Source organism: Ogataea angusta (assembly GCF_019207475.1).
Source record: "Ogataea angusta isolate 61-244 chromosome Unknown 61-244_NODE_4_length_877678_cov_91.023368, whole genome shotgun sequence".
Lineage (NCBI taxonomy): Eukaryota > Fungi > Ascomycota > Pichiomycetes > Pichiales > Pichiaceae > Ogataea > Ogataea angusta.
This window is the reverse complement of record NW_025065218.1, coordinates 292,776-308,285: the sequence shown is the minus strand read 5'-3', so window position 1 is coordinate 308,285 and position 15,510 is coordinate 292,776. Positions and strand designations below refer to the sequence as shown.

General features: G+C 56.4%; 12 protein-coding genes across 12 annotated transcripts; 6 read left to right on the top strand and 6 right to left on the bottom strand.

Annotated features, from left to right (window-relative positions):
• Nucleotides 1-112: 112 nt before the first annotated feature.
• KL928_002158 (uncharacterized protein) lies at nucleotides 113-545 on the top strand (the record flags this gene model as incomplete). The annotated part of the gene is made up of 2 exons (XM_043202603.1): nucleotides 113-185; nucleotides 367-545. 2 exons carry the CDS (start codon nucleotides 113-115, stop codon nucleotides 543-545), a joined length of 252 nt encoding a protein of 83 aa, XP_043060363.1.
• A 187-nt stretch (nucleotides 546-732) lies between these two features.
• KL928_002157 (uncharacterized protein) lies at nucleotides 733-1,599 on the bottom strand (the record flags this gene model as incomplete). The annotated part of the gene is made up of 1 exon (XM_043202602.1): nucleotides 733-1,599. One exon carries the CDS (start codon nucleotides 1,597-1,599, stop codon nucleotides 733-735), a length of 867 nt encoding a protein of 288 aa, XP_043060362.1.
• Nucleotides 1,600-1,676: 77 nt separating this feature from the next.
• KL928_002156 (uncharacterized protein) lies at nucleotides 1,677-4,485 on the bottom strand (the record flags this gene model as incomplete). The annotated part of the gene is made up of 2 exons (XM_043202601.1): nucleotides 1,677-4,287; nucleotides 4,436-4,485. The coding sequence occupies 2 exons, from the start codon at nucleotides 4,483-4,485 to the stop codon at nucleotides 1,677-1,679; spliced, it is 2,661 nt and encodes an 886-aa protein (XP_043060361.1).
• Nucleotides 4,486-4,516: 31 nt separating this feature from the next.
• KL928_002155 (uncharacterized protein) lies at nucleotides 4,517-5,404 on the top strand (the record flags this gene model as incomplete). The annotated part of the gene is made up of 1 exon (XM_043202600.1): nucleotides 4,517-5,404. The coding sequence occupies one exon, from the start codon at nucleotides 4,517-4,519 to the stop codon at nucleotides 5,402-5,404; it is 888 nt and encodes a 295-aa protein (XP_043060360.1).
• Nucleotides 5,405-5,593: 189 nt separating this feature from the next.
• KL928_002154 (uncharacterized protein) lies at nucleotides 5,594-6,823 on the top strand (the record flags this gene model as incomplete). Its single annotated transcript, XM_043202599.1, has 1 exon — nucleotides 5,594-6,823. One exon carries the CDS (start codon nucleotides 5,594-5,596, stop codon nucleotides 6,821-6,823), a length of 1,230 nt encoding a protein of 409 aa, XP_043060359.1.
• Nucleotides 6,824-6,866: 43 nt separating this feature from the next.
• KL928_002153 (uncharacterized protein) lies at nucleotides 6,867-7,985 on the top strand (the record flags this gene model as incomplete). The annotated part of the gene is made up of 1 exon (XM_043202598.1): nucleotides 6,867-7,985. The coding sequence occupies one exon, from the start codon at nucleotides 6,867-6,869 to the stop codon at nucleotides 7,983-7,985; it is 1,119 nt and encodes a 372-aa protein (XP_043060358.1).
• A 7-nt stretch (nucleotides 7,986-7,992) lies between these two features.
• On the bottom strand, nucleotides 7,993-9,090 carry KL928_002152 (uncharacterized protein; the record flags this gene model as incomplete). The annotated part of the gene is made up of 1 exon (XM_043202597.1): nucleotides 7,993-9,090. The coding sequence occupies one exon, from the start codon at nucleotides 9,088-9,090 to the stop codon at nucleotides 7,993-7,995; it is 1,098 nt and encodes a 365-aa protein (XP_043060357.1).
• An 88-nt stretch (nucleotides 9,091-9,178) lies between these two features.
• KL928_002151 (uncharacterized protein) lies at nucleotides 9,179-10,099 on the top strand (the record flags this gene model as incomplete). The annotated part of the gene is made up of 1 exon (XM_043202596.1): nucleotides 9,179-10,099. One exon carries the CDS (start codon nucleotides 9,179-9,181, stop codon nucleotides 10,097-10,099), a length of 921 nt encoding a protein of 306 aa, XP_043060356.1.
• A 129-nt stretch (nucleotides 10,100-10,228) lies between these two features.
• KL928_002150 (uncharacterized protein) lies at nucleotides 10,229-11,755 on the bottom strand (the record flags this gene model as incomplete). The annotated part of the gene is made up of 1 exon (XM_043202595.1): nucleotides 10,229-11,755. One exon carries the CDS (start codon nucleotides 11,753-11,755, stop codon nucleotides 10,229-10,231), a length of 1,527 nt encoding a protein of 508 aa, XP_043060355.1.
• A 120-nt stretch (nucleotides 11,756-11,875) lies between these two features.
• KL928_002149 (uncharacterized protein) lies at nucleotides 11,876-12,709 on the bottom strand (the record flags this gene model as incomplete). Its single annotated transcript, XM_043202593.1, has 1 exon — nucleotides 11,876-12,709. One exon carries the CDS (start codon nucleotides 12,707-12,709, stop codon nucleotides 11,876-11,878), a length of 834 nt encoding a protein of 277 aa, XP_043060354.1.
• Nucleotides 12,710-12,940: 231 nt separating this feature from the next.
• KL928_002148 (uncharacterized protein) lies at nucleotides 12,941-14,496 on the top strand (the record flags this gene model as incomplete). Its single annotated transcript, XM_043202592.1, has 2 exons — nucleotides 12,941-13,223; nucleotides 13,718-14,496. The coding sequence occupies 2 exons, from the start codon at nucleotides 12,941-12,943 to the stop codon at nucleotides 14,494-14,496; spliced, it is 1,062 nt and encodes a 353-aa protein (XP_043060353.1).
• A 202-nt stretch (nucleotides 14,497-14,698) lies between these two features.
• Nucleotides 14,699-15,490, bottom strand: KL928_002147 (uncharacterized protein; the record flags this gene model as incomplete). Its single annotated transcript, XM_043202591.1, has 1 exon — nucleotides 14,699-15,490. One exon carries the CDS (start codon nucleotides 15,488-15,490, stop codon nucleotides 14,699-14,701), a length of 792 nt encoding a protein of 263 aa, XP_043060352.1.
• Nucleotides 15,491-15,510: the final 20 nt, after the last annotated feature.

Below are 15,510 nucleotides of genomic sequence, written 5' to 3'. Positions count from 1 at the left end.
ACTGGCAAGCTTAAGGAGTAGTGCAGAAAAGCGGTCTTGTGCAAGACGTGGTGAAGAAGCGAGATCTGACCAAAACGAGAGCACGGGGAAAACGAACAGTCCGTGCTACCTGATGGCAGATATACGACGTGCAAATGCTGGTGAAAACCTGATAATGTGCCAAGGCTATGCTGTTGGCAGGAATTGTGTTTTGGTGAAAGTTGCAAACAAGTATGCTGTACTCTTTTGTCTCTGACGCTTTGGCAGAGTGGAAAAAAAAAGAAACCCGACAGGCCGGGTCAAAAAAATTTTCGCAGGGGGACCTTCGCGGCCACCGGGCGGTGGCACGGCAGGGACTGCGCGGGAGGCCGGCGCCGATGTGACGAGTAACATCAGGGGGAGAGCATGGCTGGGAGAAGGAAGGTGGCCTTGAATGGCCTGCTACAGTGCTTGGGAGAGATCAGCAGCGCTACGCTGCGGCTAGGGAGCGCCCAAACGGGGCCGTCTTCAGGGTGCTCACCGGCGTGAACCTTTTCGTGCCTGATGATTTGGTATGCATTACGTAAGCGGTGATATAACCGAATCAAAGAAAAAAAATTCCAAAAAAAAAAATATTTACTTTTCGTCCCGGAAAAAATTAAACCAGATCAATTTCGTAATCCGTCAATTTACCCTTTTCGGAATAGTGGTGGAAACCTAAAATGGAAAATATCGGGTGCGAGGGTGTCACTGCTAGTGCGGAAACTGGGGGCTCTAGAGGCGTGCGTTTAGGCGGCCGGCTGCCAGCACACGCACGGCATGGACGATGGCGCCGAGGGCGTCGATGTCGTGGAAGCCAAAGCCGAGCGTGTGGACGACTGTGCGGCCGTCGGCGGCGGTGGACGCGTATATTTTCCCGTGTTGATCATCGAAGCAGGGTTTGAAGATCACCTCGGAGTTGAGAATCTGGGCCTGCGCCACTACGTGGGGGTATAGCTTTCTAGACCTCCACAGCAGCGTTTGCTCGTCGGAGTCGCGCGGGAGGGGATAGGCGTCATTGTGCTGGTGGGGTCCTGTGAGGACCACGACATGGGGATCTTGGACAAGTGGGGTCAGTCTGGTGTACTGGTGTTGCGCCGATGTGTGTGTATATGCCGTGTCGAGCTCTTTGGGACAGTACAAGAGCACAGATTGTAGTCTGATGACGTCTGCTGTGGGTTCCATGTGACAGTTTATGATTGTGTGGACGGTGGGGAACAGCCTGCAGCAACTGTCCACAGAGTAAACTTGTGGGGGCACAATGTGGTGGGCAAACAATTGCGTACAACTTGCCAGCCGGCGGTATGTGTCGAGTAGCAACTGGCGCGGGTTAACGAGCAGCGCCGGCCGAAATGTCGGCGTGTCCTCCCCCAGCTGCACAGCCGTGATGAATCTGGCCGCATGCTGACTGTGCAAATACGTCGCCGTCAGCTCGTCCCCCCAGTCCCGGCGCACCACATGGGCGAGCTGCTCGCCCCTGGCGGCGTGCTCGACCGTCTCCAGCGACACCACGATTACCCCTCGTCCCTGCCTCTCCACAATGTCGCTCGCCACACACACCGAAACGGCACTTAGCCCCCGGATCACTACGCTTGCCTGCATTGGACACGCTAGCCGGCAAACCTAAATTCCTTGTGCTCCTTTTCCCGGCAACACCCGTGCACCGCCGCCCACTCTCCTCACCTCTGCGGGGATCTGTCAACAATGTGCGAGCGACGGGGTCTGACCGGGCGGTCACTGCACCCCCGCAAAATGTTACTCCTGCGTTTGCGAAGCATGGAGGGGTCCAGGAGCATAAAAACACACGAGTGTCTGGACACTGCGCGCCCATGAGCTCGAAAAAGGACATCCTCAGCTCGCCGAAACTGTTGTCGGACATCAACCCGATCATCTTCCGCGGCCGCAACCACATTGCCTGTGTGCGCTGCAAGAACCAGAAGATCAAGTGTTCTGGGGCCAAGCCGACGTGCGACAATTGCAAGCTCACGGGCAACGAGTGCGTGTATCCGTTCAAAGACCGCAAGATCATCATTCTGGAGTCGCAATTGCAGCTGTTGCAGGCGCGCATCAAGGAGCTGGAGGACTACATCAACGGCGAGACCGCCGACAACGGCAAGGCCAGCTCGCAGACCGACCACCGCGCGTTCCTGCCGCTCCAGTTCCACACCAACAACGAGCGCCTCGACAACGTGATCAACGTGTCCTTTGGCGACTCCGAGCAGCAGGAGCGCAACGTCCAGCCGCCACACCCGTCCAGCATCAACTACCACGTGTCGGACCTCTACTTTGCCGCCACCGACGACTGCGTGCTCTCGCTGCCGGCGCGCGACTACGCCGAGCCGCTCGTGAGCCTGTGTCTGGCGCACTTCCGCGACTCGCACTATCTGTACGAGGAGTCCGAGTTCGCGGCCGAGTTCGGCAGGGTCTACGACACCGGCGTGTGCTGCTCGCCGCAGCTGCTGTCCAAGATCTTCATCACGCTCGCGATCGGCGAGCAGATCCTGTACTCGATCAAGTCGCACCAGCTGTCGCTCGCCGAGCTCGACCGCGAGCTCTCGTCGAAACGGCACTTTGTCAACAAGACGCCCGGCCTCAAGTACTTCCTGGCCGGCGCGCGCATCTTCCCCGTCCACGTCGAGATGCCGACGCTGCCGGCGATCCAGACCGCGCTGCTGATCGGGTACTATCTGCAGTCGCTCAACCGCATCACCGGCTCGTACGTGTGGTTCGGCGTCGCCACGCGCTGGGCGCTCTCGCTCAACCTGCACCTGCGCCAGCCGTACCTGACGCCGCAGGAGATCTCGCGCCGCAAGCGCGTGTGGTGGACCGTCTTCACGCTCGACTCGCTCGCAACGTCGCGCATCCGGCTGCCCCAGAGCGTCAAGTTCAACGAGACGCAGATCGAGCTCATCAGCGAGCGCGACTGCGCCGAGTGGGGCGGCGCGCGGTTCCTGTACCTGCAGGTCTCGCTCATCAAGTTCACAGACGACATCCTCAACTCCGTGTACAACATGACGTCGCGCAGCGTGTACACGGGCGAGAAGACCCGGCTCGGCACAGACCTCGTGGCAAACACGGTCAAGATGGTGCGGGTGCTCGAGGACAACTTCGAGAAGGACGTGGCGCGCGACTTTGAGCAGCTGCGCAAGGAGATGTACGACAACAAGCTGTGCGAGCTGCACCAGCCGCTCATCCACGTCTACCTCAAGTCGAACCAGTACTTCATCACCGCGTGCCGGCCGCTCGCGCTCGCCGTGTTCAAGAAGTTCATCGCCACAGAGGACGCCCGCATCACGCAGGTGCTGCGCAAGTGCATCAACGCCGCCAAGGAAACCATCTCCGTGCTGCGCCACCTCAAGCTGCTCAAACTGCTCATCACCTTCGACTACTGGCACACACACTTCCTCTTCAACTCGATCCTCATCCTGCTCATCACCATCAACCTCGAAAACAACCACACAGCGCTCGCGCGCGGCATCGACCTGCTCAAGTTCATGGCCCTCGCAGGCAACCACGTCTCCAAAGACTCGCTCAACAAACTGATCCAGCTCGTGCGCATCTTCAACGACCTCGGCTTCAACCTCGACTTCGACCTCACGCTGCCCACGTTCGACACCCCCTACGCCCCCCAGTCGGTCGACAGCCCAGAGGACGGCGTCGACATCCAGCTGATCCACCCTGACACCAACCCCATGGACCAGAACATCCAGGACCAGATCGACCAGACAAACTTCCAGCTGCAGCAGCAGCAGCAGCAGCTGCACCACCACACAGAGCAGCTGCCCTTCATGTTCCCCAACCCCGAGGACTTTGCAGGCAAGCAGCCGCCGAGCAGCTATCCGCAGGACGAGCTCTTCAACTCCAACTCGAGCTTTTTCGACAACCTGCTCAACAACATGCAGACGTGGGACCTCGTGCCCAGCTCGACCGGCCTCGACACCAGAACGGAGGCGACTCCCTCTCTGCAGGACCCCGTGTTCTCCACGCCTCCCTTCGCGCCGCCCACCCAGACTCGTGCAGAACGCTATCCGCTCAAGTCTAGACCGCTTACGTAACACACCTCGCTGCTCGCCGGGCGCCCCTACATACGAGAAACGAAATATCTTTGTCGGTGGAAAAAAGCAATCTGCAGCACGGGGGGCAAAATCTAGTATTCTCTTGGCAGCGGCAGATGGCGAGGCCCTGCGCCAGGGACGGTAATCAATAGATGGCGAGGAGCCAGCGTAGACGGAGACATGCCAGCAGAGAGCTGTTCGTGCTGCCTTGCCCGTGACCCGCCGCCGACGCCGGCTCGCCGATCTCAGCGTGCCCTTCACCGTGCCCGCTTCACTCGCATTTCTCCGATCTGTCCTCGATTACATTGCCTATTTAGGAGCGGTAATTGGTTTTTTCTTTTCCTGCAGGGTGGATACGTACGATGAAAAAATAAACGATCAACGGGCCTATATAAGCTTCCCAAGCGACATTCATCTCACCCAAGTCTTTCATTCTTTACAGCTACAGACTCCACTCATTCGTTATGTTAGCCAACTTGTCGATCTTTATCACTCTTGCTGTGCTTGCCACCTCTGCTCCCGTCGAGCACGTCCACCACGCGCACCAGAAAAGAGCAGCACAGTGTTCGTTCCCTACCGACAAGGGTCTCGTCAAAATCACCAACGTCAACGGTGACGGCTGGGCCCAAGACAAGTCCTGCACCCCAGGCAACTACTGTCCTTACGCCTGTCCTCCAGGAAAGCTGATGGCACAGTGGAACCCAAAAGTCACGTCCTACAGCTACCCTGGCTCCCAGGACGGAGGACTATATTGCAACGACAACGGCGAGCTCGAGACGCCGATCTCTGACCACGACTACTGTGTCGACGGCAAGGGCACTGCCTCGGTCAAGAACTCTGCCTCCAAAAATGTCGCCTTCTGCCAGACCGTCCTGCCTGGCAACGAGGAGATGCTGATTCCAACCAACGTCGACTCGTCCTCGTCGCAGACGCTCGCCGTGCCAGGCACAGACTACTGGGCCAGCACCGCCTCGCATTTCTACATCAATCCTCCAGGAGTTTCCACCGACGAGGGATGTCAATGGGGCTCCACCAGCAACCCGTACGGCAACTGGTCACCTTACGTGGCCGGCTTCAACATGGACGACAGCGGAAACACGTTTGCTAAAATCGGCTGGAACCCCGTCTACTTTGAGGACTCGTCGCCGTTCAAGAACGACAAGCCATCGTTCGGTGTTCGTTTGTCCTGCAACAACGGCGACAAGTGCAACGGTAACGCCTGCGAGATCAACCCGCAGAAGTACGGCCTGAACAAGGTCAGCGGCAGCGACAACGTGAGCGACGGCGCCGCCTGGTGTGTTCTGACGGCCACGGACTACAGCGACGTGACCGTTGAGGTTTTTGATCTGTGATTTTATTTTTCGTTTATTTATTTGGGATTTACTAGGGATGGTTTTAGGAAATTTAAATATACGTGCTTTTTATTATTACAAATAAATTACTACTGTGGTGGACGCTAATTGTTTTTTTTCGCTTTTTAATTAACCCAATAATTAGGCTAACGAGATTGAAAGACAGCCCCTATTTTTCACTCTCGAGCCATGTATTCCAAGAAAGAAATCAAGATCCTCACTCTGCTGGGGATCGACACCATCTTCTTCCTTCTGGAGATCATCGTCGGATACGCTGTCAACTCGCTGGCCCTGATTGCAGACTCTTTCCACATGCTGAACGATATCATCTCGCTGCTGGTGGCGCTTTGGGCCGTTAACGTTGCCAAGACCAAGGAGGCCGACGCCAAGTTCACGTACGGCTGGCAGCGTGCCGAGATCCTGGGTGCGCTCATCAACGCCGTGTTCTTGCTTGCCCTGTGCTTCACCATCTTCATCGAGGCCATCCAGAGATTTATTGCACCGCAGGACATCACCAACGCAAAGCTCATTCTAATAGTCGGCACCTGTGGCCTGGTGTCCAACATCGTGGGGCTGTTCCTGTTCCACGAACACGGACACTCTCACGGAGACGTCGGCGGACACTCACACTCGCACCACGAGGAGGAGCAGGCGGACGACTCCGACATTGAGCACATGCTACCGCAGGTCGTGGTCAACAACTGGGAGTACGACAGCCCAGACGGCCACAAGACACACAACCATGTGACCAACAGAGGTTCCAAGAAAACCTCCAAGTCGCTCAACATGCAGGGCGTGTTTTTGCACGTTATGGGGGATGCTCTTGGAAACATTGGCGTCATGGCCACCGCCTTATTCATCTGGTTCACGGACTATTCCTGGAGATTCTACGCCGATCCGCTTGTTTCTCTGGTAATCACATGCATCATCTTCTCCTCTGCGCTGCCGTTGTGCAAGTCGTCGTCCAGAATCCTGCTGCAGGGCACTCCGCTGTCTATCGACTCCGAGCTCGTCATGGACGACATTCTGAAAGTCCACGGTGTGATTTCCGTCCACGACTTCCACATCTGGAACCTGACCGAGAGACTGCTCATTTGCTCGCTCCACGTCGACCTCAGCGTCTCGCCGGAAGAGTTCTTGGATGTGGCGGCCACCATCAAGCAGTGTCTCCATGCGTACGGCATTCACAGCGCGACGATCCAGCCGGAGTTCTCGCAGTACTACGCCAAGATCAACAAGCTGCCTAAACGGTTCTCGTCCGAGGCAGACCTGCACAACCTTGCAGACTCCGAGACCGCGGGACTGCTGACCCACGAGCACCGCTCGTACGGCTCTGCCGTGCCGGCTCCGAACGGCCAGATCGGCTGTATAGTGGACGCTGCTGTGAACTGCACAGCCGAGAACTGTGTGAAGCACTAAAAAATAAAATAAAATTCCACATCGTCAAAGTAATAAATGCCATATGGCCAAGTTCACGAGGCCGATCGCCATCCTCAGCATAGTTTTGGCCCTAGCGTATGTGTTTCAGGGCCAGCTTCTGGCCAAATACGCGTCGCCGCCGGCTGTGGAGCCCGCTGCGCGCGAAAACGCCACCTTTTTCAGTCTCGTGCGCAACTCTGAGCTCCCCGGCATGTTGCAGAGCATCAAGAGCGTAGAGCAGCGATTCAACAACAGGCACCACTACCACTGGATTTTCGCCAACAACGAGCCGTTCACCGACGACTTCAAGACGGCTGTCGCGGCGATGTGCTCGGGAACGGTCGAGTTCAGCCTCATTCCGCCAGAGCACTGGGACTATCCAGAATGGATCGACCAGACACACGCGGCCGAGGTGCGGCGCCAGATGAGGCGCAAGGGCGTCAAGTACGGCGACAACGAGTCGTATCGCCACATGTGCCGCTTTTTCTCGGGACTGTTCTACAGGCTGGACGCGCTCAGGCCGTTCCGATATTACTGGCGAGTCGAGCCGAACGTCGAGTTCCGCTGCAACATCGCGTACGATCCGTTTGAGGTGATGCGCACACAGGAAAAAGTGTACGGGTTCACGCTCACGCCGCTGGAGCTGCACACCACGGTGGCCACGCTGTGGAATGCCACGCAGGAGTACATGCACCAGTACCCGGACCGCGTGGCTGCGAACAACAACATGGCGTTTCTGACGGACGACGACGGCGAGAGCTTCAACATGTGCCATTTCTGGTCGAACTTTGAGATCGGCGACCTCGACTTTTTCCGCAGCGAGACGTATACGCATTTCTTCGACTATATGGACCGCAAGGGCGGCATTTTTTATGAACGGTGGGGAGACGCGCCGCTGCACACCATAGCGGTGTCGATGCTGCTTCCGTACACCAAGCTGCAGTACTTTGCGGGCACCGGGTATTATCATGCGCCGAATCTGCAATGCGACGGGCCAAACTGGCTTCAGGAGCAGAATGAGTGCATTTGTTTTGCGGACGACGATTTCGCGTGGTCGGGCGGAAGCTGTTTGACGAAGTTCTTCGACGTCCACCAGCTGGAGCGTCCAGAGGCGGCTCCCACGACCCCGTACACGCCCATCCATAAGCCTAGCAAATTATAGACCTATGCTACCATTCCAGCGAGCTCGCCCACGAGACGCGCTTGCGGTTGCGGTCCGAGTACGAGAACGTCTTGGGCCCCTGCTTGGCGCCGCCAGGGCTTACGTTCTCCTGGTTTTCGTGTAGTTCCTGTAGCTCCTCCTTGAGCTTGTCGAGTGTTCGCTGGTGGCTGAGCGAGCCGGGCTTGTGCTGGCGTCTGTGGCTGTGCTTGAGTTGCAGAAAGCTCTGTCTCTCGGACTCTGTGTAGAAGCCGACCTTTTTAAGCGTCTTTTCCGGTCGCCGCAGCGCGGTGGTTCTGGCGAGCACCGCGCGCACGATCGCGGCCTTGCGCACGCCGTCCACGGCGGGTCCCGCCGTCGGAATCGTCACCAGCTCTGTTGTTTTCTCTGGGATCGGGATCCCCAGACAGTTCTGCGAGTTGATCTCGGTCGCGTACTTGGTAGCATCCTCTATGCTACCGTCGGAGCTCTCCACTATGAGGTTCAGCAAATTGTGGCACGGCTTGATGATGGGTCTCTGGATAGGCTGTTTTGTAGGGGTGCAGATGCGTAGCGGCGAGCTGTGCTTGTCGCGGGCGGCGGGCTGTGGCTCGTTCTCGTCGAACTCAAGCTGGAAATCGTCCTGGTGGATGTCCACGGCAAGATGGTTGTTGCTGGCGCGCAGGAACTTGCTGAGCTCTGCTCCAAAGTCCATGTCGCCAATGTCCTCGTGCTCGTCGACGTCCGGCGCAGAGCGCACCCGCGCGTCGATCTCGTCGATCGAGAGGTTGCCGATCATGCCGTCGATGTCGCTGATGGTGGTCTTTTCGACGCTGGAGAAGTCGAGGTCGGTCGTGCTCGGGCTGAACAGCTGGCCGTCGAGATCAACCGACCGGAGGTAGCTGTCGAAGTCGAACAGCTGGGCGGAGCTGGCAAAAAGATGGTCTGCGGGGGCCGCCGCGGGCTTGGGCAGCTCGATGATGTCGTCGAGCGTGGTGTTGCCGGAGGCGAAGTCGTCCAGCAAAGACGGTCTGTTCTTCTTCTCTGGCGAGCCCGGCGGGCTGGAGATCGGGCTGCTATGGGCGGGAACGCTGGCCTCGAACGGGTTCGAAAAAATCGAGTGCAGCATGGGAAAGCAAAGACAGCGGTGCTGGGCTAGCGACGGCAAGGAAGAATAATAAGACACAAATTTAAATGTCTGGCTCTCGCTGATATTTATGATTTCCCGCATTGGGAAGGCGCATCGAGTTTTTTTATGTCTGGGTCTTGCACCGCCACAAACGCTTCCTCGCGTTAAGCTGCTACCATTTATCCTTCCTCCCATGAGCCAGCCTGCCGCTCCCCAAACAACCAAAACCTACGCCCGAGTCCAGACGTACCCGATCGCCGCCTCGTGGATCCGCATCGGCGGCCACTTCCCGCTGCCCCACGTGCTGCGGCCGCGCCTGTACGCCCTGGCGTATTCGCCAGCGTTCAAGGACTACACAGAGGTCCTGGACTCGTACTTTGACCACTGGCTCGAGGACGTCGAGCACACCGTCCCGGAGATCAAGACGCTGAGAATGCGCGACATCAGAGACTCGCTGACCCGGCCCGTCGTGGACGCCTCGCTGCTTGTCGACAGAAACATGCACGCTCTCTCGGTTGCAATGAACCAGCGCGTTCTCGAGCCCGCCAGAAAAACCGCGGGAGACATCAGAAAGGCGTACGCCCCGCTGTACGACACACAGGGCCGTGCGCTGCTGCGGTCGCAGCTGGACCCGGTGTTCAGGCCGCTGAACGAGCGACTGGCGCGGCTGGTTGGCGACGACGCGGACACAGACTACTCGAGCGAGCTCTCGCACAGCCTCAGACTGCTGAACGGTGTGGCTGAGCAGACGAGGCCGCGGATTGCCACCAGCGTCGCGAGAAGCAGGCAGCTGCCCAGCCAGGTCACCAGCCACCTCAGCGAGGTGTACCAGGCCAACAAGTCGAAGCGCGGCGAGGGCAGGCTGATCGTGATGATCGCGTCGATGGACACGGTGCGCGACCTGCTCAACGAGGGCTACAACGTGGTCAGTCCGGGGCAGGGCCAGGAGCAGGAGCAGAAACAGCCAGAGCAGCCAGAGCGGCCAGAGCAACCAGCTTTGTCATCTTAGTTTAGGTACGAATGGAGTGAAAGGATTAACTGATAAGGATTAGGCTAAAAACACTAGGAGTATGTGAAACCGAGTGAAGAACACTAAACTGTCTTCTCGCTACATATCGTCTCGGCAGCATCTCGTCGATCACCTCTCGTCGATCGTCTTGATCTCGTCCTGCAAAACAACCAGCCGCTTGTGGATCTGCTCGATGTCCTTGTTGAACTTGTCCTGTCTCTCGAACAGAGCACGCTTCCAGTCCTTGAACTTCTGGTTCTGCGCCTGCACAATCTCCGTGAACCGCTTCTTCATCGTCTTCTCGCTGTCCAGGTATGCAGGGTTCATCTCCACCAGCTCCCGCTCGGTCTCGCGCAGGTTCAGCGTGTTGAGCATCTTGAGCACGCCCACGCTCGGCTTCGACTCGATCACCTGCTGGATGTTCGGGTGTGTCTGGCCGTCTTCCATCTGCACGGTCTTCCAGCTGCCCTTGTTGTCCGGCACAATCGTCTCGCCGTCCTCGTTTTCGACGTCCAGAGCAGCCAGCTCCTCGTGGCTGATGGTCATCTCCATCGCCTTGCCCAGCCGGTACCGCATAAAGTCGCGCCGGTAGTTTTCGTAGTAGCTCTCCGTGGACGAGATCAGGTCTGCCATGTTGGTGCCCATCAGAAACTCGCGCAGCTTCACAAAGTCGCAGTGTGCCGGGTTGTCCACCTCGGCCAGCCCCCATTTGTACTGCCGGCCGCGGACAAGCTGGCCCTTGGCGTTCGGAAACGAGCCCTGCGAGTTCAGCACGCAGAACGGCATCTCGCCAATCAGGTTTGCCGCGCCAGTCTTGTCGAACAGCTCGCAGATCGAGATCTCGTGCTCCTTGAGAGACTTCTTGACTCTCTGCTTGAAAGCGTTGATCTCGTCGACCGTGAACGCATCGGCCTTGGAAATAACAGGCACCAGGTTGACCCTGGTCGACAGGTTCTTCATGGCCTCGATGTCAATCTGGGTCAGCCCCGTTGCAGACGGAACAATGAAATACAGACACACGTGGACCTCTGAGTGCGACGTTTTGGTTCTGTCTGGCTGGTTCTCCTGGTAAACGGCCCGTCTATACTGCTCGTCAATGTATCTGACTATCGGGTACCAGCAGTACCTGTTGTCGATGTAGTCGCCGAATCCAGGAGTGTCGATCACGTTCAGTCTGAGCAGAAAGCTGTCTTCCACGAGCTCGATCTTGTGCGAGACTATCTCGGTGGTCTTATTAGGGCTACCGCCCAGACGAGTGCTCGGCTCTGTGACCACGGTGTCGAATAAGGTGTTGATAAAGGAGGTTTTGCCCACGCCCGACTCGCCCACCATCATGACGGTGAAATGGGCCCCCTTCTTGAGCGCATGGAGACGCTTCAGAACAGGCAGACACGCCAGACCAACGTCGCCAGGATACATGTTGGCGATGGCGGACTCCATGTTGTAATGAGTGGGGCACTCCTCGTCCCTGAGGAGCGTGCTGGTGCTGGAGGTGCTGGGCGCGTTTCTGGGCTCCAGCGGAGCGCTGATATCGCCGTTGGTGGCAGCCACGTCAATGTCGATGTTTTCGCCCGTCAGAGGGGCGCTGGGCGCAGAAAAAAGGTCGATCGAGCTGATCACACGCTTGTCGGTCAGTTGGTCGACTTGGGCAGCCATTATTGGAATGAGAAAGAGGAAAAGATGGTGTGCGTTTTCTCAAATACATGTCTCAGCGTCTACCGCGCGGGTGGTGCCCTAAAAAATGCAGCGTGCGGCGGCGCGGCAAAAAATTAGTACTCAGCTGGTGGCATTCCTCAGGGACAGAAAACAGTTCCACAGCACGCCGATGCCGCTGCTGAACGGCACCTGGAAGCTTTTCGGCATCACCAGGAAGTTCACAAACTGCACGGGAAACCACAGACAGAAGTTGCACGCCAGCGTCGACAGATACACCCTGTACAGCTTCTCCCTCACGTCGTCTGCACTGCCCTGCTCAATCACCAGCGTGCCGTAGGTGAAGAAGCAGGCAAGCGAGACGGGCGAGAAACACAGCTGGTCGGTCAGCACGCGTTCCAGCACGCTCACAAACGTCGGCACGTCCTTGTACATGGCGTTCAGAAACGAGTACCACACCACCTGGACAAACGACATCAGGAAGCCCCAGAAGACGAAGCCGGCGAATCGGCGCACCTGGAACGTTGGTGGGGCGGCTTCTGTTGTCTCGCCAATCTGCTGGACGGAGATCTCGCCGTCCTCGCCGTAGTCGACAAAGTAGTCCTCCGGTCTTCTCGGAACTAGTGTCTCCAAATAGGTGGCGATGTTGTACGGCAAATTGCGCTCCTGGAACGACGCCTGCTGGCAGTAGGCGGTGATAGATTGCGCCAGCGTGTCCGCAATGCCGTACAGAACGATGTTGGTGGCCATGGTGGCCACAAGAGACGATTTGGTGTACAGCTGGTGGTATCTGGTGGTGAGCTTGGCGAGGAAGTAGGCGAATAGCACGAGGATCAGCAGGTTCGGCACGGGGACATTGCGTACTCGGGCGGTGAATAGTTTCCGGAGTGCGCCGGGGAGTTGCAGAGACGTCCTGGACGCCGATGGACGCTCGTCTGTGGGCAGGCTGATAGGCATGAGAGCAGATATTAATCTAGAAAAGAATCTCCACGTGACATAAAATAGGGCAGACACACGCGCACCGGACAAAACTTTTCTCTCTGCCAAAATTCGGGTCAGCATAGGTAACAAAATATTAGTGAAAAATTAAACTCACCTTCATCAGTACAGCATGTTAATTCCAAAGGAAGACAGAAAGAAGATCCACCAATACCTCTTCAAGGGTAAGTACCAGACGGGCTGCGGCCGATGGGAGATGAATTTCTAACCGTACCAGAGGGCGTCTTGGTCGCTAAAAAAGACTTCGAAATCCAGCACGATGACATCGACACCAAGAACTTGTACGTCATTAAGGCCATGCAATCGTTGACCTCCAAGGGATACGTCAAGACCCAATTCTCGTGGCAATACTACTACTACACTCTGACCGACGAGGGTATCAACTACCTGAGAGAGTACCTTGCTTTGCCAGAGACCATTGTTCCAAACACCTTGGTTGCTGAGCCAATCCAGGAGAGACCACAAGCCAGACGTGGCCCAAGAAGAGACGATGGTGAGGGGTACAGAAGAAGATTCAGAGATTAGGTGTAATGAATATACGGGCGAGAGCCAAGAAGAATGGAAATTAGAATAACTATTGCGGCAGAGACACGCACAGCTGCCGGCGTGAGCGTAGCGCGATCCAGCACCTTCTTGGGCCATGTTGGTCCATACTGGTCCATCTTCTGTACTTACTTTTCGTAGCTACCGATCTTTCAAATGCTTGGAATATTTTTTTCCCCTGCTTACCTCATCACTTAATTGTCCATGGTTTTTGGTAGACACAAGAACAGATCCGTGGATCTGTCGTTGCAGGACAGCAACTACCAGCCCGTAAGTGCCACCCAAGCCCCGTCTAACGCCAGTTCCCGAATCCCAACTCGCTGAAGCCGCAGCCGTCGACTGGAGGGAAAAACACGCCAAACAAAACCCCCCCTGCCCTCCCGCCTCAACCCCGGCCACGGCCTATTCCTCCCCCACCGGCAGCGCAGAAACCTACAATCATCAACAACTACTACTACGTATCGCCGCCGCCGCAACCAGGCAACGTTGCTCCTCCACAGCCCCAGCAGATCCCGCATCCCTATCTGAGTCCTGGTTCCTCATTCACGAGGGCGTCCCTGGAAAACAGACCATCGTCGCTTTCGTCTCGCCCGCAACGGCCACAGCTGCTGGCAAAGGTGCCCAGCACGTCATCTGAGGAGTCTGAGATCTATTCTTCGCCGTCGCTGGCCCGTCTCGAACTACACCCACGGCTGCCCCAAATCGACCTTGACGACCCGGTCCCTGATCCACAAGTACCTAATCTGCTGAGTCTGCTCTCGCGCATGGGTCCCGACTCGATTTCCGTTCACAACCAGCAACTCTACGACGCATTCTCACGGTTTGGCAAGGACTCCATAGATTACGAAGATTTACGACAGCTGCTGGTCAATCCGGAAGGAACGTATTTCAAATCTGACAGCGCCAGACGCCTCTGCAACACTTTCGTGTCCACCACGTCTGAGTTGGAGTTTCGCGATTTCATCAGATTGTGCAAGTTCCTCAAAGGATGCTACGACTCGTTCAAGTATCACGACTCAGATAAATCATGCTACTTAGAGCCCGCAGAGTTCTCCAAGTCGCTCAGATACAACCAGATCACGTGCCCGGACAGACTGCTGCAACAGATATACAGGAATTCGCCAAACTTGAACCTCGAAGCCTACGTTCTCGCGGTGATCCTGATCCGCAAACACGAGCGCGAACACCTTTACACCGGCTAGCATAAAAAGTTTTCATCAGCGAGAAAAAAACTTGCACCTTTTCCAATGAGTGTAAGTACTTTTTGAAAGCAGCATATGATGAATACTTGTTATTATTACTTTTCTTTCTGGCATCTCTAATGTTAGAGCTTCCGGCTCGATGAATATAACCCTTGACACTTATCTGAAGCTGTGTTTTCCAAAATTCACTAACATGTTAGAGCTATGGTTTCCACAACTTGCCCGATCCTCTGGGAGCAAATGTGATTTTTCTGTAATCCTGTGTTTTCACCACTCCCGGCTCCCCGTTCTCCACTTGCGGTGAATCGATGGAGTCTGGCCGTTCCAGAAACGCTTGCATCTGGTTCATGCTCAGCACTTTAAACCCAAAACACCGGAGCCATGTAGTTGTGACGGGGTCCTCGCAAACGACCACCCAATCAATTCTCGACTTGGGTTTTCGCTTTTTATTTTCGACGAACTGTTTCTGAATGCACGAGCGGATAAGGTACCTCAGTCGAGGCGGGACCTTGGCCTTTTCGTGCTGATCCGTGTTTTTCGTTTTTTCCTCCTGCTCTTCGAAACCGGAAGTCACCAAGCGCATAGCCTTGTTCCGAGGCTCCTGGTACAGTCCGTAGCCGCTAGCCATTGCTGGGATCTCGTTTACCAGGGGCGTCCGTTGTCTGTAGCTTGAAGCTTTTTTCCAGTCTGGGCCTGCTTCCTCGGGAGATTCCAGAAGAAACTGCGCTATACGAGGATTCTGGGCGTCGGCAGGGTCTTCAGATATCGCCGCGTCAATTATACGAATGCTCTCCCGCGCGTTTCGGGCGACAACAGGGTTGATGGAGCGTTTGAGGAAGTCCAGTTCTCGCAGTGTGTAGTTCGGAACAAAGACCGTCAGAGGGTACTCTGTTTGCCATTTCTTGAGTCTGGAAATTCCTCCATACACCAGAGAGCTCGGATCCACAATCATATGGTACCGTTTTTGGTTGGCTAGCTTGTCATTGCTTGACATTCCACATTAAGTCGAGCAAC